This window comes from Trachurus trachurus, assembly GCF_905171665.1.
Source record: "Trachurus trachurus genome assembly, chromosome: 15".
Taxonomy (NCBI): domain Eukaryota; kingdom Metazoa; phylum Chordata; class Actinopteri; order Carangiformes; family Carangidae; genus Trachurus; species Trachurus trachurus.
The window spans coordinates 3,115,963-3,140,883 of NC_139906.1; the positions used below are offsets into that span (position 1 = coordinate 3,115,963).

Sequence of the window (24,921 nt, forward strand, 5' to 3'; positions counted from 1 at the left end):
TGACGTTTTCAGCTTGACGTCGACTAGTCGCTGATCATGTGACAGTCCAAGAGTAGCAGCTTGAAACAACAGCTGAGTGCGCTGAATGAAAAAAATACGAGCGCCGTCAAGCTGGATAGAACGATCTCGTACCAGACAGGAAGTCGGGCACAGAAAAGGCGAGAGAATCCGGTCAATTTTCAAAATAAAATAAATGATGATTAGTTTGCTTGTCCGTCTATAAATATTTATCAGTTGCGTCTGCACACAAGACACACATCCATACATACAGCGCTAGAGACAGACCTGTGTGTGTGGAAAACCGAGCAGGAGAGAGCAGGAGAAGCTGCTGCCTGACACAAGCCAAGCGCGCTTCCGCGGCCAGTGTGTCCGGGCAATTAAAAAAAAAAACTCCGCTCATATCGACAGCTTTACGTCGCGCACAACAACAACAACAACCAACCAGGAAAAAAAACTGCGTGTGAAACTGTGACTGAGCAGGACTGTGATGGTGACGAGGCCTGTGTGTCGTTTTCCTCCCTAATTGTTTAACGGACAGTAGCTACAGTATTATCTTTTGCACTTGTATAGGAGTGTATGTTACAAAAAAACAAACTGATTTACAGCTTGTTGTTTATAAAGCTGCTGTTCTGTGGACTAATTTCTGTGCATGAGCGTCTGTCAGTGAATACAGATTGTTGCAAAGCATTTCCCTCCTCCTGTGATTTTAGTTCTGATGGGGAAAAATATGAATGACGTCATCAGCGACTAGTCGACGTCGACTCGACTTTCATAACATTACAGTCGACTTTAAAAAATCTGAAGTCGTGCAACCCCTAATGCAGAGATGAATGAACGGAACGATATTGCATTGGTCGAGCCAAAAGACGAAAAATCTATTCGTGGCGGGCGTCATTTATTTGTGGCGGGCCGCCACGAACGAAAATGAATGTATGGGAAACACTGTAGTTTTAATAGGTGCAATGGTATCCATGACATTTGAGATCTTGCAGTTGAAATTATCCAGGAGTTCATCAACTGTCTCTGCACTCACAGTTGGTAGAATGGCTATATCCATAGACGGAACAAGGAAACACCTGATCAGTGTGTAGCTCCCTGTTTGAGAGCAGATTATCAGGTTTTTCCCTCATTCCCGTGCGAGGAGCAGCAGCTGTAGATCTCAACTTTTCCTATTTACAATGAAGTCTGGTTGTATTATTGTTACCTTATAGACTCAAGAAAACATCCAATCCAGACATGGAAGATGCTCAACATATTTATTTTCAGTTCCCACACACTATATACATACAGTACAAAGTGCAAAAATATATATCACACAAAGTTTATTGTCAACAACATTAACTATATATTCAAACATTTCACTCAGAGAATGCAAACATTGGTCTGTTAGCTGTAATACATCATTCTCTGTAGTGTAATGATCTCATCTATTGATACCTGGAGTACAACATACACTGATTGTTTCTGTAAAGTTGGGACAAGAGCAACAAAAGGCTGGAAAAGTAAATGATACCAATAATAAACAGCTGGAGGAGCAACTAGTTAGGTTAATTAGTAACATGGGTATGATTATAATCATGATGTTTACACTTTGATTAAAGCTCATAGACCTTATTAGTGAGTGGATTTGAACAACAACAACATTTTGATCTGACAAACACATCAATGTAAATGTGATCGTAGATTTCTTAGTTTCAAACATCAACACAAAAAGAAATGACAACAAGAGGTCAAAGTCCCGCCCACAATGTTTAATGATTGACAGGTGATCTCTGTGCAGTGCAGAGACACAACAGCAACGAGCTTTTAGCAAGAAACATGGAGACTAAAGAAAGTGATGAACTAAAATACAGATTTTAACCAACTGCACCTTCAATGATCTTTGTCTATTTGAGTTTACACAACTCAGCTGTGGATCCATCAAACCCGTAAACACAAAATCCAGCATGTAGAGGCTGAGTGAATGTGGTCCGGACTCTGTGGAGGAGAGTCATGGTTTCAGAGACGCTGTAGAAGGACAGAATACCTGCTCTGTGATCCAGGTACACTCCTACTCTGGAGGACTGAGGACCTGAGACTGGAGTCTGGATGCTGTTGAACAAAAATGTGAAACTGTTGTTGGAACAATCTAATGACCAAGATTTGTCGTTACCTCCAAACCAACTTTCATCCCCTGCTCTGCTGATATTCTTGTATGCGACTGCTACATAAACTCCTCTTCCTCTCCACTCCACCTCCCAGTAACAACGTCCAGTCAGACTCTCTCTACTCAGGACCTGAACATATAAAGTGAATCTGTCTGGGTGACTAGAATAAGACTGAACTTTACTCATGTATGTTACTTTCCTGTTTCCTTCAGATAATAACAGTTGTCTGTGTGCTGTGTTTGGATCCAGTGTGATTTCCTGTGAATATCTTAAGAAGTCAGCTCTGGTCCTGGGCTCTGGTGGTGGTGACAGTAAAACATCCACTTCAGCCACTGTCAGTGAGATGTTTGTCCATGTGTCTCTCAGAAGGTCCTGTAGTTTGTCTCTGAGCTCTGACACAGCTGCTGTCACATCCTCAAAGTGTCTGAGAGGACGGATGTCGATGCTGGATGAGTGTGTAGATGGACTGAGTGCTGACAGTGAGGGGTAGTTGTGTAGAAACTGGGTGTGATCCTCTGTGTGCGACAGCAGCTTCAGCTCAGCGTCTTTCCTCTTCAGCTCAGTGATCTCCTGCTCCAGCTTCTTCTGAAGGTCTTTGACTCCACTCACTTGAGTTTCCTGCTGGGATCTGATCTGCTGCTTCAGCTCAGAGCTTCTTTTCTCCATGAGACGGATCAGCTGAGTGAAGATCTTCTCACTGTCCTCCACTGCTTTATCAGCAGAGCCATTGATGGCCCCAACCTCCTGTTGAAGCACCTTCACGTCTTTCTCTCTGTCCTGGATTCTCTGCTGGATTTTCTGTCGACTCAGCTCCAGCTCTCTCTGCCTCTCAGTCCTTTCTGCTGCAGCTGAGACTGTGTCGTGGCCTCTGTGTTCATCCAGGCAGAGGTGACAGATACACTGCTGATCAGTGCGGCAGAACATCTTCATCACCTCGTTATGACGAGAGCAGATGTTCTCCTGGAGCTTCTTGGAGGGCTCCACCAGCTTGTGATTCTTAAATGTAGGAGACTCAAAATGAGGTTGGAGATGATTCTCACAGTAGGAGGCCAGACATTGCAGACAGGACTTGACAGCTTTGAGTTTCCTCCCAGTGCAGAAGTCACAGGCCACATCTTCAGGTCCAGCATAGCAGTGATCAGCAGCAGCAGCTTGGAGTCCAGTCTTCTTCAGCTGCTCCACTAAAGCTGCTAACATGGTGTTTTTCACCAGAGGAGGCCTCGGTGTGAAGGTCTGCCTACACTGAGGGCAGCTGTAGATTTTCTTCCCATCCTCTGCATCCCAGTGGGTTTTAATACAGTTGAAGCAGTAGCTGTGTCCACAGGGAATAGTCACTGGATCCTTCAGTAGATCCAGACAGATGGAACAAGAGAAGGTCTCCTGGTCCAGATGAACTCCTTTCTGCGCCATTTCACCTCTCACAGACGACGACGACGACGACGACGACTGTCTGAGTTTCTGTTGCTCAGAAGTGAAACTAGTCTGAGCTCTGATCTCAACAACATGTGTCTCTGCAGTGAACGGGGCCTGTCGGCTCCTCCTCTTCACCACATGTTGGTTCCACCCATCTTCAAACTGTAGATCTGAAGGGGAGGGAACAAGGAAACACATGATCAGGGTGCAGCAGCTCAGTGTGTTTGTGAGCAGGAAATCAGATATTTCCTCATTCCAGTGTGAGGAGCAGCAGCTGTAAATGTCAACTTCTCCTATTTATAATGAAGTCTGGTTGTATTATTGTTACCTTATAGACTCAAGAAAACATCCATTCCAGACATGGAAGATGCTCAACATATTTATTATTCACTTCCCACTATATACATACAAAATGCAAAAATATATATCACACAAAGTTTATTGTCAAAAACACTAACTATATATTCAAACATTTCACTCAGAGAATGCAAACATTGGTCTGTTAGCTGTCAAACATCATTCAAACACATCAATGTAAATGTGATTGTAGATTTCTTAGTTTCCACAGTGAGAACAAAGCTCAGTGATACAGGAAGGTCTGGTGGTTTCTCTGTTAAGGCCCAAATAACAACAACAACACACAACACATCAACACAAATATCCAACAAACATTTAGAGCTCAGAGAAGTTTCTATTTCCATGTGGAGAAATGTGAGTTTAGGTAAAGAAACATCATCATGAGCAGTGATCTCCTCCACGGCTCCAGCTCCACCTCAACAAACTCAAACATCAACACAACGAGAAATGACAACTAGAGGTCAAAGTCCCACCCACAATGTTTAATGATTGACAGGTGATCTCTGTGCAGTGCAGAGACACAACAGCAATGAGCTTTTAGCAACAAACATGGAGACTAAAGAAAGAGATGAACTAAAATACAGATTTTAACCAACTGCTCCTTCAATGATCTTTGTCTTTTTGAGTTTACACAACTCTGCTGTGAATCCATTAAACCGGTAAAGAAAAACTCCAGCATGTAGAGGCTGAGTGAATGTGGTCTGGACTCTGTGGAGGAGAGTCATGGTTTTAGATCTGTGGAGGAGAGTCATGGTTTTAGAGACGCTGTAGAAGGACAGAATACCTGCACTGTGGTCCAGGTACACTCCTACTCTGGAGGACTGAGGACCTGAGACTGGAGTCTGGATGCTGTTGAACATAAATGTGAAACTGTTGTTGGAACAATCTAACCTCCAAGATTTGTCGTTACGTCCAAACAAACTTTCTCCTCCTGCTCTGCTGATATTCTTGTATGCGACTGCTACATTAACTCCTTCTCCTCTCCACTCCACCTCCCAGTAACAACGTCCAGTCAGACTCTCTCTACTCAGGACCTGAGGATACCAAGTGAATCTGTCTGGGTGACTAGAATAAGACTGAAATTTACTCATGTATGTTACTTTCCTGTTTCCTTCAGATAATAACAGACGTTTGTCTGCTGTGTTTGGATCCAGTGTGATTTCCTGTGAATATCTTAAGAAGTCAGCTCTGGTCATGGGCTCTGGTGGTGGTGACAGTAAAACATCCACTTGAGTCTGTACTGGTATTGGTACTGGTTCTGGTATTGGTACTGGTCGGTTGAATTGCCTCCTTGGCCCTACCCCTTTGTTTTGCATGTTCATGTGAAGTGGTAGGGTGACCTGATTCTGAGTCACTTGAGTCTCAGTCAGTGAGATGTTTGTCCATGTGTCTCTCAGAAGGTCCTGTAGTATATCTCTGAGCTCTGACACAGCTGCTGTCACATCCTCAAAGTGTCTGAGAGGACGGATGTCGATGCTGGATGAGTTTGTAGATGGACTGAGTGCTGACAGTGAGGGGTAGTTGTGTAGAAACTGGGTGTGATCCTCTGTGTGCGACAGCAGCTTCAGCTCAGCGTCTTTCCTCTTCAGCTCAGTGATCTCCTGCTCCAGCTTCTTCTCAAGCTCTTTGACTCCACTCACTTGAGTTTCCTGCTGGGATCTGATCTGCTGCTTCAGCTCAGAGCTTCTTTTCTCCATGAGACGGATCAGCTGAGTGAAGATCTTCTCACTGTCCTCCACTGCTTTATCAGCAGAGCCATTGATGGCCTCCACCTCCTGTTGAAGCACCTTCACATCTTTCTCTCTGTCCTGGATTCTCTGCTGGATTTTCTGTCGACTCAGCTCCAGCTGTCTCTGCCTCTCAGTCCTTTCTGCTGCAGCTGAGACTGTGTCGTGGCCTTTATGTTCATCCACAAGGCAGACGAGACAAATACACTTCTTATCAGTGCGGCAGAACATCTTCATCACCTCATTATGACGAGAGCAGATGTTCTCCTGGAGCTTCTTGGAGGGCTCCACCAGCTTGTGATTCTTAAATGTAGGAGACTCAAAATGAGGTTGGAGATGATTCTCACAGTAGGAGGCCAGACAAACCAGACAGGACTTGACAGCTTTGAGTTTCCTCCCAGTGCAGAAATCACAGGCCACATCTTCAGGTCCAGCATAGCAGTGATCAGCAGGAGCAGCTTGGAGTCCAGTCTTCTTCAGCTCCTCCACTAAATCTGCTAACATGATGTTTTTCACCAGGACAGGTCTTGGTGTGAAGGTCTGCCTACACTGAGGACAGCTGTAGATTTTCTTCCCATCCTCTGCATCCCAGTGGGTTTTAATACAGTTGAAGCAGTAGCTGTGTCCACAGGGGATAGTCACTGGATCCTTCAGTAGATCCAGACAGATGGAACAAGAGATCGTCTCCTGGTCCAGATGAACTCCTTTCTGCGCCATTTCACCTCTCACAGACGACGACGACTGTCTGAGTTTCTGTTGCTCAGAAGTAAAACTAGTTTGAGCTCTGATCTCAACAACATAAACAACATATCTGAAGGGGAGGGAACAAGGAAACACCTGAAAAGGGTGGCGCTTACTGTGTTTGAGAGCAGATAATCAGATTTTTCCTCATTCCAGTGCGAGGCGCAGCAGCTGCAAGGCATCTTTATTTATATAGTGCATTTCATACCATGGCAACTCAATGTACTTTACATAAAGAAAAAACTTTTTAAAGAACAGCATAAAACTGCATAAAAACAGACTTTTTTTAAACAACAGAGTTAAAAGCAGGAGCAAAGAAGAACAAAATAGAATAATAGAAAATAGGTGAAGTTTAAAGTCCTTAAAGCAGTACTAAAGAACTTTCAGTTTTGGCGCTGCAACTGAGCAATTAGCGCGATATAGCGCATTTAGCGTGCGCCCGTGTCTGTGTATCTATGTGCAAGCAGAGATCAGAGATGGTGTTTTACATAACCATGCTAGGGCACCAGCTCTCATCTCTGCCAGTCAGCCTCTCAAACTGCCGCCTCTCTCGCGTGCGGGCGCACCGTACGTAGACACACGTGAGAAAAAAAGAAGAAAAAAAAGTTGAATTTTTTTTTTTTTTTTTCTGTGAGAGACTGTGGCGGGCCGCCACAGACTCGTTAATTAATGGGAAACACTGTTTGAACACCATTCTTGCCCATGGCATGAGCCACTCCAGTCCTTGGAGGAGCTAGCGACACCCTGCGACTGATGTTGATGTGACAGTCAGATCGTCCGACTGTATTAAATTCTGACATTACAGCTGATTTATTCCTAGGTGATTTTAGGGATTGCATCATTGTATTATTTTGCCGATTTTTGTTCGGACAGTATGAGTCTCGCTTTTACCACACACTGCTGTCATGCCTGCGCGCTTGTGTGTGTGTGAACGCCAATAACGGAGAAAGAGCGCTATGCAGAGTAGGGGTTGCACAGACTAGTCGACTAGTCGACTTTACTGCTCCACAATGACGTTTTCAGCTTGACGTCGACTAGTCGCTGATCATGTGACAGTCCAAGAGTAGCAGCTTGAAACAACAGCTGAGTGCGCTGAATGAAAAAAATACGAGCGCCGTCAAGCTGGATAGAACGATCTCGTACCAGACAGGAAGTCGGGCACAGAAAAGGCGAGAGAATCCGGTCAATTTTCAAAATAAAATAAATGATGATTAGTTTGCTTGTCCGTCTATAAATATTTATCAGTTGCGTCTGCACACGACACACATCCATACATACAGCGCTAGAGACAGACCTGTGTGTGTGGAAAACCGAGCAGGAGAGAGCAGGAGAAGCTGCTGCCTGACACAAGCCAAGCGCGCTTCCGCGGCCAGTGTGTCCGGGCAATTAAAAAAAAAAACTCCGCTCATATCGACAGCTTTACGTCGCGCACAACAACAACAACAACCAACCAGGAAAAAAAACTGTGAGTGAAACTGTGAGTGAGCAGGACTGTGATGGTGACGAGGCCTGTGTGTCGTTTTCCTCCCTAATTGTTTAACGGACAGTAGCTACAGTATTATCTTTTGCACTTGTATAGGAGTGTATGTTACAAAAAAACAAACAGATTTACAGCTTGTTGTTTATAAAGCTGCTGTTCTGTGGACTAATTTCTGTGCATGAGCGTCTGTCAGTGAATACAGATTGTTGCAAAGCATTTCCCTCCTCCTGTGATTTTAGTTATGATGGGAAAAATATGAATGACGTCATCAGCGACTAGTCGACGTCGACTCGACTTTCATAACATTAGAGTCGACTTTAAAAAATCTGAAGTCGTGCAACCCCTAATGCAGAGATGAATGAACGGAACGATATTGCATTGGTCGAGCCAAAAGACGAAAAATCTATTCGTGGCGGGCGTCATTTATTTGTGGCGGGCCGCCACGAACGAAAATGAATGTATGGGAAACACTGTAGTTTTAATAGGTGCAATGGTATCCATGACATTTGAGATCTTGCAGTTGAAATTATCCAGGAGTTCATCAACTGTCTCTGCACTCACAGTTGGTAGAATGGCTATAGCCATAGACAGAGACGGAACAAGGAAACACCTGATCAGGTGCAGCTCCCTGTTTGAGAGCAGATTATCAGGTTTTTCCTCATTCCCGTGCGAGGAGCAGCAGCTGTAGATCTCAACTTTTCCTATTTACAATGAAGTCTGGTTGTATTATTGTTACCTTATAGACTCAAGAAAACATCCATTCCAGACATGGAAGATGCTCAACATATTTATTTTCAGTTCACACACTATTTTAGCAGATATTTTAGAGAAACCCACTTTACACTCTCTCTCTCACAAACACACACACGCTAGTCATGTTTATTTTGTAAACCACATTTAGTCTCATTCTTATTCGTGAACAATATTGCGTTATATATTTCATTTTAGTTATCGTCACATGACTACTATTTACGTTGCGTCTTGTCTCGTTTTCGTCGCGTGCTTAAGGTTTATGACGATGATATTTCGTCATCATTTTTGTTGATGAAAGCAACACTGTTAACATCCATCACTGCATCATCATCCTCACTTGGGCCCCTCCCTCTAATATACTAATGAACTCCTCTCCTTCTCCTCTCAGTCCTCCCAACGCGACGCCCACCTGTGTGTCTCAGGTGTGCGTCGGTCCCAGGAGAGTGGGCGGAGCCGAGCGCCGTCAGCTGGTGACCTGCATCCTGTGTCAGGAGGAGCAGGAGGTCCGAGGTCACGGCAGAGCCATGGTGCTGGCCGCGTTCGTCCAGAGGTCCACCGTTCTGTCCAAAAACCGCCGGCGCAACCTACCTGACCCAGGTGAGCCTCACTCTGACATCATCAGCACAGCAGCACCAATCAGAGTTACGATCTATGTAATTGACTGATGGATGCGTGAACGTGTGTTTCAGAGCGACACGACCCCGTGTTCATGCACCCCGACCTGTCGCTGGGGATTCACACCGCCAGCTGTGGACACATCATGCACGCCACCTGCTGGCAGAGGTACGACACAGTCTGACAGCCGCTTAGATACAGGTGACATCAGGTCAGGCTTGTCACGATACGATGTAAAAAAAAAAAAAAAAAGAACCCACAAGCTTCTAAATTCATTAGGCTACTTAAAAAATACAAAAAAAGAAGCAGTTTCACATCAAACTTTCTTGATTCTTAAAGGGATAGTTCAACATTTTGGCAAATTAGCCCATTGCCATAATCCCTATAGTCATAGCAGTAGGTTTGTTACCTTTAATTGTCTGTGCAAGCTATTTTTAGAACGGCGGAGCAGAGCCGCGAGCTGCTCAGAGCTATGCTACGGAGGCTAATGGGATTTCTTGGTTTCCCTCATCAAACAGTTTTGTTGAGACTTGATAAGCCATTTTATTTATTGTTTTGGTTGTGTGTGGTTTTATAATTGAGTGCATTTTTTATTAACAGAGTCGGGATCTATTTTATTGTTTTTGGTTGTGATTAGTGTGAATGCTGAAAGCATTCACAGTATTGTTATTCTGTTCGGCCATTTTATTTCTTTAAACTTATTATTATTCTGAGTCTTCTTCCCTTTTTCTGCGTTTAACTAGTCCTTCATACTTTGTGCTATTTCAACAATTCATATATCAAAATGTGCAGCTTTTTCAGGACATTTATGCTATGACTTTTCTCTTTCATACTATTTATACTTTTTAAAATATTTAACTTTTTCTGCAAATTTTTTTCCCATAGGAATACATTGAAACAGTCTTCAAACTCTTAAAATCTTCTGCTTCATTCAGCCTCTAATAGCTTCAGCATACTTTCAGCTACAGACTTCATTCAACTTTTAAACTGTTCACAAACCTTTCAACTATTCAGCTATATCTCAGCTTATTGATATCTTCAACAGTTTCAGATATATGTATAGTTTTAAAATCATTAAAATTTCTGACAAAATTCAGATTTAACATGAAAGTCAATGGGACGGAATGTTCGGACGTTGGCAGTTGGCAGAGTGACAGAGGGTCTAAAAATCCTCTCACATTTTTCTCTCTATCCTGTCAGCACGGCCACAGATTACACTCTACACACATAATTTCCACCACGTTTGTAGACAAGCTCATCCTCGATCTCTTCATGTGCTCAAAAAACCAGAGAGACTTACACAATTTAAACTGGGAGCCTCCGAGTGCGGCCAGTTCCCTCTCTCCTCTCATTGACTCCCATTCAAGTGTAGGCGCTGATTTTCTAAACATCCCAAAGTTTCCAACCTGCGTCACAATCAACAATTTTTACTCTAGAAACACCTAAGTGACATGGACGCGTTCAGCAAGGTCTTATGGTTCGGAAAATGTAAACCTTTTGCTCGTACTAAGTACAGATTTGTCGTACATTAGATCTGTTTGAGGGTGTCACAGAGCAGTTAAAGCCTATGGTTAAAGCTGCCACCATGCCTTAAAGCCACCAGCCAACAGTTACATGGTAACCTCAACATGGCAACCTCACCATGGTAACCTCACCATGGCAACGTCACCATGGCAACGCACACACATTCTCTCTGTCTGACTGTCTGTCGGTCACACACACACACACACACACACACACACACAAATGGACACACACTAACTACCACACACACACACACACACACAAATGGACACACACTCACCATACACACACATCCAACACACACACACACACACACACACACACACAAATGGACACACACTCACCATGCATACACATCCAACACACACACACACACAAATGGACACACACTAACTACTACACACACACACACACACACACACACAAATGGACACACACATACACACAAATGGACACACACTCACCATACGCACACATCCAACACACACACACACACATACACAATTTACACAATTACACACAAACAGACACACAATTACACACAACAAATGGACACACACTAACCATACACAAACAGACACACACGTCCAACACACACACATTTCATACAGTTGTCAGGTCAGAACTTTTTGTATATCTTCCTCACACACACACACACACACACACACACACACACACACACATCCAACACACACACACACAAATGGACACACACTCACCATACACACACATCCAACACACACACACACACAAATGGACACACACTAACTACTACACACACACACATCCAACACACACACACACACACACACACACACACACAAACATCCAACACACACACACACAAATGGACACACACACACACACAAATGGACACACACTCACCATACACACACATCCAACACACACACACACACAAATGGACACACACTAACTACCACACACACACACACACACACACAAACAAACACACACACACACACACACACCCAACAAACATACAACCACTTACCAAACACATACACAATTTACACAATTACACACAAACAGACACACATGCACACACAACAAACACACACACAAATGGACACACACTAACCATACACAAACAGACACACACGTCCAACACACACACATTTCATACAGTTGTCAGGTCAGAACTTTTTGTATATCTTCCTCACACACGCACACATCCAACACACACACACACACAAATGGACACACACTCACCATACACACACATTCAACACACACACACACACAAATGGACACACACTAACTACTACACACACACACATCCAACACACACACACACACACAAATGGACACACACTCACCATACACACACATCCAACACACACACACACACACAAATGGACACACACTAACTACCACACACACACACACAAACAAACACACACACACCCAACAAACATACAACCACTTACCAAACACATACACAATTTACACAATTACACACAAACAGACACACATGCACACACAACAAACACACACACAAATGGACACACACGTCCAACACACACATATTTCATACAGTTGTCAGGTCACACACACACACACACACACACACACACACACACAAATGGACACACACTCACCATACACACACATCCAACACACACACACACACAAATGGACACACACTAACTACTACACACACACACATCCAACACACACACACACACACAAATGGACACACACTCACCATACACACACATCCAACACACACACACACACACAAATGGACACACACTAACTACCACACACACACACACAAACAAACACACACACACCCAACAAACATACAACCACTTACCAAACACATACACAATTTACACAATTACACACAAACAGACACACATGCACACACAACAAACACACACACAAATGGACACACACGTCCAACACACACATATTTCATACAGTTGTCAGGTCACACACACACACACACACACACACACACACACACACACACACACACACACACACACACACACACACTTTTCCTACAGTTGTCTGACTGTTTTGTGTACCTCTCTATCTTCCTGTTGTAGTTAATGGACTCGTTGCTGTTAATTTTGTTCTTTAGCTATTTAAACTGAAAATACACATTTCCCCATTTTGGTCATGTTGAACACATTGTTTTACACGTATCCTAAACTACTGAGGCTCTTCTCAACCATTTCACACCATTAAACCGGCTGTTTACATGTTCTACTCCTCAGCTAATGCTCGATCTATATTCTTCAACAATGTTCTTCTGCTGTCAGTTTACAATGTATTTCAGTAGGCATTAACTTTTTTCCTAATTCAGGAATTTTTCAAACTCTTCTTTGACAATTCAAGTAATTTCCAGCCATTTCATACAAAGTCTCACATCTTCTACTTTTAAATATATTCTCAGCCATTGCTTCGGCTATGTTAGTGCTGGTTCATCAGTTGTCCTTCCTGTCAGGTTAGCTGCAGATTTCAACTATCCATTACATTTAAACATGCAGAATTTCAATGTTTTCTTCTCCCTTTAGCATTTCTACTGCTTTTTACCTTTAAAAAGGCATTCATCTCACACTACAAGTTACATGTTTCAGCTTTTTCCCTCCTAGGGATGAATAAAGTATTCCTCTACTCTCTACTCTACTCTACTCTACTCTAACATTAGTCTTTTCAACATTGCTTCAGCAGCTTCGTCAACTAATTTAGCATTGATTCAACAATTTCTTCAGCTAATTCAGCATTGCTTCAGCAACAGCGTTCAGCTGCTTGCAGCATTCACACGCATTTTCTGCAGGAAATGCTATCTTTTTCTAGTTTTTATTCAAGTGCAATTTTTGCAGAGACCAAGAGTCCATTTTATTGTTATTGTTGTTATTTATTTAGGATACTTAAAAGTTCCTGACATTCCAGTTACAGTGGTAAAAAGTAATAAGACGTAAAGGTTTATTGCTTTTAAAAGGTTCTACTTGCATTATTATGATATATTATCATTACATTAGTTGTTAATTTGGTGTTTCACCTGTGCACAGGTACTTTGAGGCGGTGCAGCTGAAGGAGCAGAGACGTCAGCAGCGTCTTCGAGGTCACACCAGCTACGACGTGGAGAACGGAGAGTTCCTGTGTCCGCTCTGCGAGTGTCTGAGCAACACGGTGATCCCCCTGCTGCCGCACACCCCCCCACCTGACCACAGGTACACACCCTCACCTGACCACAGGTACACACACACACCTGACCTCTAGTGGCGCCGAAAATAATATTTTCAAAGATGCATCGAGATTCTTAATAAAGCGATTCGAATTCAAGTAAAAGGGACATTATGTAGGAATTACTCCCATCTAGTGTTGTGGTTGTATATCACAAGCAACTCAATCATATTTTTCATGCTGCATTCACGTGAAATTGGGCGGACGGCAGACGGACGACAGCCGCTGCAGTAACGGCATAAACAAGCCTCTATGTAAACAAGTGGTCCGTCAACACGAGGCAAAACAATACACATGACAATATGTTGTCTCCGCTGAGTTTCCGTGGTTTCCTACCGTCACGCTGCCACTGAACGTAACAACATGGCGACACGACATGGCAGCCAGCACCGAGCTTACCCGCTCCATGGAGATATGAATGATATGAACGGCTCATTCGATTTTCGTGAATAGATAACAGGAGAAGTTACACAATGTCCCTTTAACCACAGGTACACACACACCCAACCTGATCACACACCTGCAGACAGGTGACCTTCCTCTTGTTTTTTTGTTTTTTTTCTATCAGTGTCAATCATCCCAATCTGGAGGCGTGGCTTAGGACGACCAATCAGCAGATATCAGCACTACACTCCTCCCACAGGAAGCAGTCTGAAAGTGAGTCACCTGTCAGTAATTCAGAGGGCGGAGTCACTGCAAGGTGTGTGTATGTGTGTGTTAACTTGTGTGTGTATTAACTAATGTGTGTGTGTGTGTGTCAGGTGCGATGGAGGGGGCGGAGCCTCCGGTTCCCGAAGGATTCAGAGTCGACTTCACTCCACAGTGAGTCAGAAGCTGCTTCTATCGATCCCCCCGATCAATATATAATATAACCCTGTATCGTATATAACCTCCATCAGTGGGCGGAGCCAGCCGGCAGCAGTGGTGGACAGTAACGGAGTAAATTTACTTGTACTTTACTTGAGTATTAGATTTCTTTGGTACTTATTACTCTTACTTGAATACATTTCCAAGACAAATATTTTTTACTTTTACTCTAGTTAATTTCTAGGAAGGCTGAAAAGTACTCGTTACTTTCAGGTCTGCTCTTTTTTTTTTTTTTTCTAAAATCCTATTGGACACAAGCTGTGTTTGTCAAAGAAGGAAACCCTAACCCTAAAAGCAGCACTTAATTCACAGAAACAAGAGTGAAAAGCTCCTTAAATTCATTTAGAAAAAATTATAGTAATTCATTGATGTGAAAAATAAGAAATTTACTCTTACTCTTACTTTTACTTAAAGTAAATTTAAAAGCATGCACTTTTGGATACTTAAAGCAGAAGTGAGTGATCCGGTCGTTTTCGCTAATGCTGCGTTCCAGGCAGGCTTTTGAAATCGTAAATTACAGCTTCAAGTCACAACTTACGACTTTGTAGCGTTCCAGGCAACCCACTCGTGTTTTTCCGACCTGTTTTACCGGTGAAAGTCACTATAACGGCCACTCGTAACTTCTGACCCGTGAACTCGTACCAGATCGAACTGGTACCACTTCACGGTCGGAAAAATACGAGTTTCCTTGAACGCACCATAACAGTCCTCGTCGCTACGTCACCACATTCACGGCGTTCCTTGGCTGCACACACAGCCCTGCATGCCGTTCTCTCTCCTCATTGGATAAAAACTGTAGGATACGAGAAATGTTTTCTCTTCGGCTCAGAGCAGAGCAGAGTGACTGACAGACCCGTGTTTCAGTCCAAACACTCTATAGAAGTGATTGCTGTCGGAAGATAGAACTATTTAAGACTTATATTAACACAAATATATCACTCACTTCTGCTTTAAGTACCTTTAAAAGCAAGTACTTTTTTACTCTTACTCGAGTAACATGTCGACTGAGCTACTTTTACTTGTAACGGAGTCAATTTTGACCAGTAGTATTTGTACTCTTACTCAAGTACTGGGGTCGAGTACTACTGTCCATCTCTGGCCGGTAGGTGGTGGTTATGATGTCACTGATGATGTCACTGTGTCCCTCAGGAACCCGTTCTCCAGCAGCGTCAGCGAGATGATCACCACCTTCAGCATGTCGACCTACAAGGTCGGACTGAAGGTGAACCCCAACGAGCAGGACCAGCGAGTCCCGGTGCTGAGCTGGTCCACCTGCGCCTACACCATCCAGAGCATAGGTACACACACGCACACACACACACACACGCACACACACACACACACACACACACACACACACACACACACACACACACACACACACACACACACACACACACACAGATACACACATACGCCTGAGAGGTCAGAGGTCAACTTGATTGTGTTGTTTGTTGCAGAGCGCCTCCTGATGGACGAGGAGAAGCCGCTGTTTGGAAGTTTACCTTGTCGACAGGTAACACAGGCAAACACAGAGAGAAGCATTCTGATTGGTCGGGAGGGGAGGGGCTGAATGATGTCACTGTTACATCTGGTTCAGGTGTGTAATGACGTCACTGTGTGTGTGTGTGTGTGTGTGTGTGTGTGTAGGACGACTGTCTGAGCTCTCTGACCAGGTTCAGTTCGGCCTGTTGGACGGGCGCTCCGCTGAAGACAGTTCACACACACTTCATCAGGCTGCTTGCAGGTAAAAACACACACACACACACAAACAGTAAGAAACACACACGTTCTATTACACACGCGGGCAGCTGTATTAAGTGTGTGTGTGTGTGTGTGTTTCAGTCCTGGTTCCAGACTCTCAGGTGGAAAACAACGTGTGTATCCTCGACGTCGACATGTTCCACCTGCTGGTGAGTTTCATCACTTCCTGTTCTTTAGTCAGTTAGTTAGTTAGTCAGTTAGTTGGTTATTGAGTCAGTTCGTTATCGAGTCAGTTAGTTAGTTGGTTATTGAGTCAGTTCGTTATCGAGTCAGTTAGTTAGTTAGTTATTTAGTTATTCAGTTACGTAGTCATTTAGTCAGTCAGTACCTAGTTAGTTAGTTAGTTAGTTAGTTATTGAGTTAGTTAGTTATTGAGTTAGTTAGTTATTGAGTCAGTTAGTTAGTTAGTTAGTTATTGAGTCAGTTAGTTAGTTATCGAGTCAGTTAGTCAGTTAGTTATTTAGTTATTCAGTTACGTAGTCATTTAGTCAGTCAGTACCTAGTTAGTTAGTTAGTTAGTTAGTTAGTTATTGAGTTAGTTAGTTATTGAGTTAGTTAGTTATTGAGTCAGTTAGTTAGTTATCGAGTCAGTTAGTCAGTTAGTTATTGAGTTAGTTAGTTATTGCGTCACTCAGTTATTTAGTTATTAATTTAGTTAGTCAGTTATTTATTGGGCTAGTTAGTCAGTTAGTTATTGAGTCAGTTAGTTAGTTAGTTAGTTAGTTAGTTAGTTAGTTAGTTAGTTAGTTAGTTAGTTATTGAGTCAGTTAGTTAGTTAGTTAGTTAGTTATTGAGTCAGTTAGTTAGTTAGTTAGTTAGTTATTGAGTCAGTTAGTTAGTTAGTTATCGAGTCAGTTAGTTAGTTATTAAGTCAGTTAGTTATCGAATCAGTTAGTTAGTTAGTTAGTTATTGAGTCAGTTAGTTATCGAATCAGTTAGTTAGTTAGTTATTGAGTCAGTTAGTTAGTTAGTTATCGAGTCAGTTAGTTATCGAATCAGTTAGTTAGTTCGTTATAGAGTCAGTTAGTTAGTTAGTTATCGAGTCAGTTAGTTAGTTGGTTATTGAGTCAGTTAGTTAGTTAGTTAGTTAGTTATCGAGTCAGTTAGTTATCGAATCAGTTAGTTAGTTAGTTAGTTATTGAGTCAGTTAGTTAGTTGGTTATTGAGTCAGTTAGTTAGTTATTGAGTCAGTTAGTTAGTTATCGAGTCAGTTAGGTAGTTAGTTATTGAGTCAGTTAGTTAGTTAGTTATTGAGTCAGCTACTTAGTCATTTAGATCATGTAGTTAGTTATTGAGTCAGTTAGTTAGTTAGTTAGTTAGTTAGTTAGTTATTGAATCAGTCAGTTAGTTATTGAGTCAGTTAGTTATTTAGTTATCCAGTTACTTAGTTAGTCATTTAGTTAGTCAGTTATTTATTGGGTTAGTTAGTCAATCAGTTAGTTAGTTATTGAGTCAGTCAGTTAGTCATTAGTTCCAGTTGAATTTCAGAATAAAAGTGTGTGTCGTGTGTTTGTATCTGCAGGTGTACAGTGTGCTGTCCTACACCTCAGTTCACACTCTGGACCAATCGGGACGCAGCCTCGTTGACTCCGCCCACCTCCACCTCCTTCACCTGGTCATCGTGGCTCACCTGGTTCAGATCCTGCTCACCTCGGCTTCAGGTGAGACACACACACACACACACACACACACACACACTAGGGATGTGTGTGCCTGGTTCGGTATTTTCGTAGCAGTTTCAGATCAAGTAACATGTTTTTTTGCTGTGTAAAAGCATTTTTTGGATCGAGCCTCTGACTTTCAAACCTTTTACAAGAATCTGTGGTGGTTCCCTCGGCGTAAACCGTCGGGAGGGAGACGACAGGTGTCATCAAGTCTGTTAGAAAATCTGCTTTCAGTTTACAAACATTCTGAAATGTTCCCAGTTATTTCCTGAGACGATGCGAGGCAGAGGGGAGCGTAGTCACCAAAATGTAGTGTGGACTAATAAATAAGCACCGCTAATGACTGAAGAAAAAAAAAGTTTTCTCCTCAGCTGCGGCATAAAGATGCACATATTACCCATATGTGCATCTTAAACTCCAGTCTCTACTCTTATTATCCACCTGATACATGACGTCATTCTATTTTTATTACAGTAATCGGTTACCCGGGTAACACCAGGTAGAAAATTATTCTAAATGCCCATCCCTAACACACACACAAACACAGCAAACACCTGTATCACTCTTTTACTTGTCTGTGTGTGTAGATGACGTGTGTATGGATCAGGACAGTGGAGGATCAGAGGAGGAGGAGTTCACCTGTCAGCTCTATGACACACTGAGGAGACACCTGGGCAGGTGAGCACACACACGCACACAATACACACCTATGCATCAGTGTGTGTCTATTAGGGATGTCACAATTACTTGTTTTCACTATTAATCGAGGTATTAAACAACGCAATTAATTAATTGTAAAGATTCCTAAATACCGCCACTTTCCAAAAAAGATTATGTCAGAACCGTATTGGCAGATGTGGCGCCAAAGTAAAGGTAAATGCTCAGATACTGGTCCATTTAACTAACGTAACATTGAATTGGTAGGAAATTAAATGTTAGCATGTCATTTGTATTTAAAAAAAACAACAAAACAAAACAGAAAACGATTAAAATAAACGTAAACATTCGGTATAGATGACAATTTATGACCTGATTATTCCAAGCGCTTCCCCTGGTTGGTTGATAATTGGTCCTATATTAATAAATACTTGAAATATTTTGTGTAAACAATTAGTAATGTATTATATTTTGATTATATTTGATTTTACACATTCATAGTGTTGTGAAATTAATTAAAGCAGAAGTAAGTGGTCCGGTCGTTTTCGCTAATGCTGCGTTACAGGCAGGCTTTTGAAATCGTAAATTACAGCTTCAAGTCACAACTTACGACTTTGTAGCGTTTCAGGCAACCCACTCGTGTTTTTCCGACCTGTTTTACCGGTGAAAGTCACTATAACGGCCACTCGTAACTTCCGACCTGTGATCTCGTACCAGATCGAACTGGTACCACTTCACGGTCGGAAAAATACGAGTTTCCTTGAACGCACCATAACAGTCCTCGTCCCTACGTCGCCACATTCACGGCGTCCCTTGGCTGCACACACAGCCCTGCATGCCGTTCTCTCTCCTCATTGGATAAAAACTGTAGGATACGATAAATGTTTTCTCTTCGGCTCAGAGCAGAGCAGAGGGACTGAGAGACCCGTGTTTCAGACCAAACACTCTATGTAAGTGATTGCTGTCGGAAGATATAACTATTTAAGACTTATATTAACACAAATATATCACTTACTTCTGCTTTAATGCATAATAATCGTAACACTGTGATTATTTCTCTGACAATAATCGTACCAAGAAAATCTATGATCATGACATCCCTAGTGTCTATTAAATCTACATGGATATAAACATAAACAAACTAACGTGGTGTTACAGTTGTTCATCGTACTGTGTGTGTGTCTGTGTGTGTCTGTGTGTGTGTGTGTGTTTCAGTTTGTTACCTGAGGTTTCCTCCGGGTGGCAGCTGTGGCGTTGTGTCAAAGCCGGCCTCCTCCCGTTCCTCCGAGCCGCCGCCCTCTTCTTCCACTACCTGAACTCAACGGCGCCGCCTGCTGACCTGCTCGGTAACAACAACACAACAACAACACAGATACAGATACAGATACAGTAGTAGTAAGTAGTAGTAGTAAGTAGTAGTAGTAGTAGTAGTAGTAGTAGTAGTAGTAGTAGTTTTTATTTGTCCCCGTAGGGAAATTGAGTTGCAGCAGATCACACTCTTGACATTTCATCTAAGATACACAACAGGATGTGACGACACACAGCAGGTGAGGCAGAGAACAAAGTGTCATGTTGTGTGACTGTGTGTGTGTGTGTTGTAGTTGCAGGTCCCGGCCAGTGGGAGGCGCTGTGCAGCTACCTCGGCTTGCCCTCCAACCTGCTGCAGCTCTACCAGAGCCAACACACACTGCTGGAGCCGCTCATACACAGGTAACACACACACACACACACACATTCATACACAATATACGAGGTGGAATAATTAATAATCAATTGGTTGTTTAGCATCAAATTAATCAACATTTTGATGATTGATAATCAATTTCCAGGTTTTTATTAACATCTAAGGCAAAGATTTTCTGTTGTTTCCCATTTTCACTCTGATCATTACGGAAGCGTTTTGTATTCACTTGAGCAAAAAAGAAAATCAGGTTTTTCTGAATAATTTATTTTTTTTGGTTTGTTTTTCCGACTAATTATTTTCTGTTTTTCGTGGTAATTGTTTTCTGACTTGGCTTTGAGATTTCAAAATCCCGTGAGAAGCTCCCAACTGCAAGTAACGTAAGGACTGATTTCAAAATAAAGGTGCTACATCAGACTGTTCTGAGTGACTCTCTCTGAGGAGGTATTCTGTAATAACAGGTCGTTTCCTTTCAATATAAATCTGAATTTACTTGGAACACAGTGAAAATAAGACTGTATTTTTGTGGAGCATATCCATGGATGTATGTTAACTCATTGAGTGCCGCGCTCCTTTCCAAAGTTTTAGTCAAGTGTACCGGCAATTTAGACCATTTTTGATGATTTTTGTAGAGCCACAATGTATTCTATATTATTGCCACCAACACATACTGTGGCTCATTTGAAAGGTGAAACTTTATGCTTCAAATGGCCACAAACCGTTTGTTTCTACGTGCCTCCGTTCCTGAGAAAACTCAAGCTAAACATGGCTGGGTTTCACCAAAATCCCTAAATTTACTCAAGTGAATGCAATACGCTTCCGTAGATCATAACTAATCAATGATGATAATAACTGAATAATATTACAACAAGAATAGCATGGATATGTTGATGATCAATAATCAATTATTATTGAGTTTTTATTAAGATTTATGAGACTTTTCCTGTTTTGCCATCGATCAACCATGATGTAACACTGATTGTGTGTGTGTGTGTGTGTGTGTGTGTGTGTGTGTGTGTGTGTGTGTGTGTGTGTGTGTGTGTGTGTGTGTGTGTGTGTGTGTGTGTGTGTGTGTGTGTGTGTGTGTGTGTAGATGGTGTTCTCATCCAGGTGTGACACACACGCTTCAGGGGGGCGGAGTCATCGTCAGGTTCCCCAGGGAATCGAACAGGTTGATAGAGCTGCCGGAAGATTACAGCGTCCTGATCAACCAGGCGTCCAGCTTCACGTCAGTCTCACACTCACACACACACACACACACACACACACACACACACACACACACACACACACACACACACACACACACACACCCTGTCTCCTGTAGCTTTAAATGCTTTAAACGCTTGTATGTATGTTTGTATTTATTTTAACTATTTATTTTTTATCTATCTGACATGGGCCTTGCAATGACCATATGAACTTCCTCTTTGATGATAATAAGGTTAAACTTGACTTGAGCTGTACCTGTACCTCTGTGTGTTTCCGTGTGCAGGTGTCCGCGGTCCGGTGGAGATAAGTCCAGAGCTCCGACTCTGTGTCTGGTGTGCGGCTCCATGTTGTGTTCTCAGAGCTACTGCTGCCAGACCGAGGTGGACGGAGAAGACGTGGGCGCCTGCACCGCTCACACCTTCACCTGCGGAGCCGGACTCGGACTCTTCCTCAGGTAACTTTACTTTACCTGACGATACCTGACGACACTTTCTCTTTGTTTCAACCTTTATTTAAAGACCCCCTCCGATGAAAATCTTGTTTTTCGTGCTTTTCACATATGTGTTCCTGAGGCATTTTTCTTGTGTTAGAGGACATAGCAGCAGAAAAGGAAGTGCAAAATTGCATTTCTGAGTTTTTCTGCCTTCAAATTGCTGTGAACCAACGGCAGACGCAAACTGGCCGTTTCAGGGGAGGGCACTAGTGCTACAAGCTCCCGCCCCGCTCTGCATCTGGCTCAGAGGTGAACGGCTCGACAGCTCGGTGTAGCGGCCTGCAACAGTCTGTATGGGTCCGCCATAGTTTCTCACCGAGAAAATACAAACAAAGGTTTTTTTGTTTTAACAGCGTTTCACCATCTTTCATCTCTGTCAGTCAGCCCCTCATTCAGCTGGACCCAGTCACACACACACACACAACACACACAGCTGAGGGGCAGAAGCGCTTGTCGACCGGCGCGGAGCATCGTCGGTGATAATGAAGCACCGTTACTCACCGTCACTGAAACGCTCAGTGGAACCGAGACAATGGGGGTATAAACGCTAAACGCGCTGAATCGGTATCGGTATAATATCAGGATTTGTGATTTTGGTAAAAAAAAACTTCATAATCACAATTTAAAGACCACAGAGAATGTGGAGATATTTGGTTGGTTAACAACAACAGGCTTGGAAGTGTTGTCAATTATCGGTGTAAATCTAAATTATACAATGTTTGTTAACTCAGTGTGTGTGTGTGTGTGTGTGTGTGTGTGTGTAGGGTGAGAGAGAGCCAGGTGTTGTTTGTAGCAGGTAAAACAAAGGGCTGTTTCTATCCTCCTCCGTACCTGGACGACTACGGAGAGACCGACCAGGGACTCAAGTGGGTGTGGTTGTTTACATTGTTGTTTACATTGTTGTTTCCCTTTATGTTGTTCATGAACCCCCCATCTCCCCTCCCTCCTACCAAACATGTACACCAACTTTAGCCCTCCTGTTGTCCACCTGGGTCAAGGCAGGAAGGAGGGAGGGAAGGACAAAGGGAAAGAAGGAAGGGGAAAAGGAAGGAAAGAAATAAAGATGGAAGGTCAATTGTATCAAAAGAGGAAGGAAGAAGAAGGAAAGACGAAGGGAAAGAAGGGAGAAAAGAAGGAAGGGGAAAAAGAAGGAAAGATAGATGGAGGGTCAATTGGATCAAAAGAGGAAGGAAGAAGAAGGAAAGACGAAGGGAAGGAAGGACGAAAGAAGGAAGGGGAAAGGGAAAGGGAAAGGGAAGGAAAGAAAGACGGAGGATCAATTGGATCAAAAGAGGAAGGAAGAAGAAGTAAGGACGAAGGGAAAGAAGGGAGAAAAGAAGGAAGGGGAAAAAGAAGGAAAGATAGATGGAGGGTCAATTGGATCAAAAGAGGAAAGAAGAAGTAAGGCGGAGGGAAGGAAGGAAGGAAGAAAGGACAAAGGGAAAAAGGAAGGAAAGAGAGATGGAGGGTCAATTGTATCAAAAGAGGAAGGAAGAAGAAGGAAAGACGAAGGGAAGGAAGGACAAAGGGAGAAAAGAAGGAAGGGGAAAAGAAAGAAAAAAAGGAAGAAGGAAAGAGAGATGGAAGGTCAATTGTATCAAAAGAGGAAGGAAGGAAGGAAGGAAGGAAGGAAGGAAGGAAGGAAGGAAGGGAAAGTAAATTGTATCAAAAGAGGAAGGAAGAAGAAGGAAGGAAAGGGAAAAAGAAAGGAAAGAAGGAAGGATGGAGGAAGGGAACAAATCGGGTGACCCAGAAAAACGACAAGAGGGTTAAGTTAATAAATCAACATTTGCTCTTTCTGCTCTGCTCTGCTTTTATATCGTTCATTGCGTTTGTTAAAGTTGGTTTTGTTGTGCCCCTGCTGCAGGCGGGGAAACCCCCTCCACCTGTGTTCGGAGCGCTACAGGAAGATCCAGCGTCTGTGGCGGCAGCACGGCATCGCTGAGGTCATAGGTCACGCTCAGGAGGCCAATCAGACGCTGGTCGCCATCGACTGGCAGCACCTGTGAAGAAGCTCCGCCCCCCTCATGCTTAGAAAGACAGCAAGTGATTGGCTCTCAGCTTTTTACCTTGCCCCTCCCCTCCCCTCCCTCTCCCCCTCCTCTCTTTTTAATAACAACCCCCCCTCCTCCCCTTTCCCCCTCCTCCTCCTCCTCCTCCTCCTCTCAACCAATCAGCTTCCTGCAGCCCAGCGCTGAGCTCAGATCAGCTTTCAGGGATTTTTTCAGGACGTTTGGTTTTTGTTTTTTTTCTGGTTTCTGTCTTAAAGTCAACGCGTCTCCACATCCACCAATCAGAGAGAGCGAAGCGACGGCGGCGATGACACCGAAATCCTGAAGAATTAAATTAAAATAAAAAGACTCTTTAAAGGGATAGTTCAACATTTAGGCAAGTTAGTCATAGCAGTACAGTAGGTTTGTTACCTTTAATTGTCGGTGCAAGTTTTTAGAACGGCGGAGCAGAGCCGTGAGCTGCTCAGAGCTACGCTACGGAGGCTCATTATGGGATTTCTTCTTGGTTTCCCTCATCAAACTCATCAAATACACAATCCAACAACTCCACAACGCTCTGGTGGACAAGTTGTGACCTGCACATTCACCACGCTAT

The 24,921-nt window shown here is 43.0% G+C and overlaps 2 protein-coding genes across 3 annotated transcripts in view; one reads left to right on the forward strand and one right to left on the reverse strand.

The window, feature by feature from the left end:
- Positions 1-24,674, forward strand: part of ubr2 (ubiquitin protein ligase E3 component n-recognin 2) — a 73,109-nt gene extending 48,435 nt beyond the window's left edge. For both annotated transcript variants that reach the window (XM_083987738.1, XM_083987739.1), the window contains exons 30-46: positions 9,007-9,215; positions 9,308-9,401; positions 13,802-13,963; positions 14,545-14,633; positions 14,738-14,798; positions 15,993-16,141; positions 16,304-16,359; positions 16,494-16,590; positions 16,689-16,756; positions 18,130-18,268; positions 18,859-18,949; positions 20,144-20,274; positions 20,530-20,638; positions 21,703-21,837; positions 22,105-22,275; positions 23,079-23,180; positions 24,182-24,674. In XM_083987738.1, the coding sequence (XP_083843864.1) occupies positions 9,007-9,215; positions 9,308-9,401; positions 13,802-13,963; positions 14,545-14,633; positions 14,738-14,798; positions 15,993-16,141; positions 16,304-16,359; positions 16,494-16,590; positions 16,689-16,756; positions 18,130-18,268; positions 18,859-18,949; positions 20,144-20,274; positions 20,530-20,638; positions 21,703-21,837; positions 22,105-22,275; positions 23,079-23,180; positions 24,182-24,323 (2,005 nt within the window). In that variant the 3' untranslated portion in view covers positions 24,324-24,674. The remainder of the gene's footprint in view (positions 1-9,006; positions 9,216-9,307; positions 9,402-13,801; positions 13,964-14,544; positions 14,634-14,737; positions 14,799-15,992; positions 16,142-16,303; positions 16,360-16,493; positions 16,591-16,688; positions 16,757-18,129; positions 18,269-18,858; positions 18,950-20,143; positions 20,275-20,529; positions 20,639-21,702; positions 21,838-22,104; positions 22,276-23,078; positions 23,181-24,181) is intronic.
- LOC310998550 (uncharacterized protein) lies at positions 1,887-6,361 on the reverse strand (the record flags this gene model as incomplete). The annotated part of the gene is made up of 3 exons (XM_083988659.1): positions 1,887-3,560; positions 4,541-5,152; positions 5,258-6,361. The coding sequence occupies 3 exons, from the start codon at positions 6,359-6,361 to the stop codon at positions 1,887-1,889; spliced, it is 3,390 nt and encodes a 1,129-aa protein (XP_083844785.1).
- Positions 24,675-24,921: the final 247 nt, after the last annotated feature.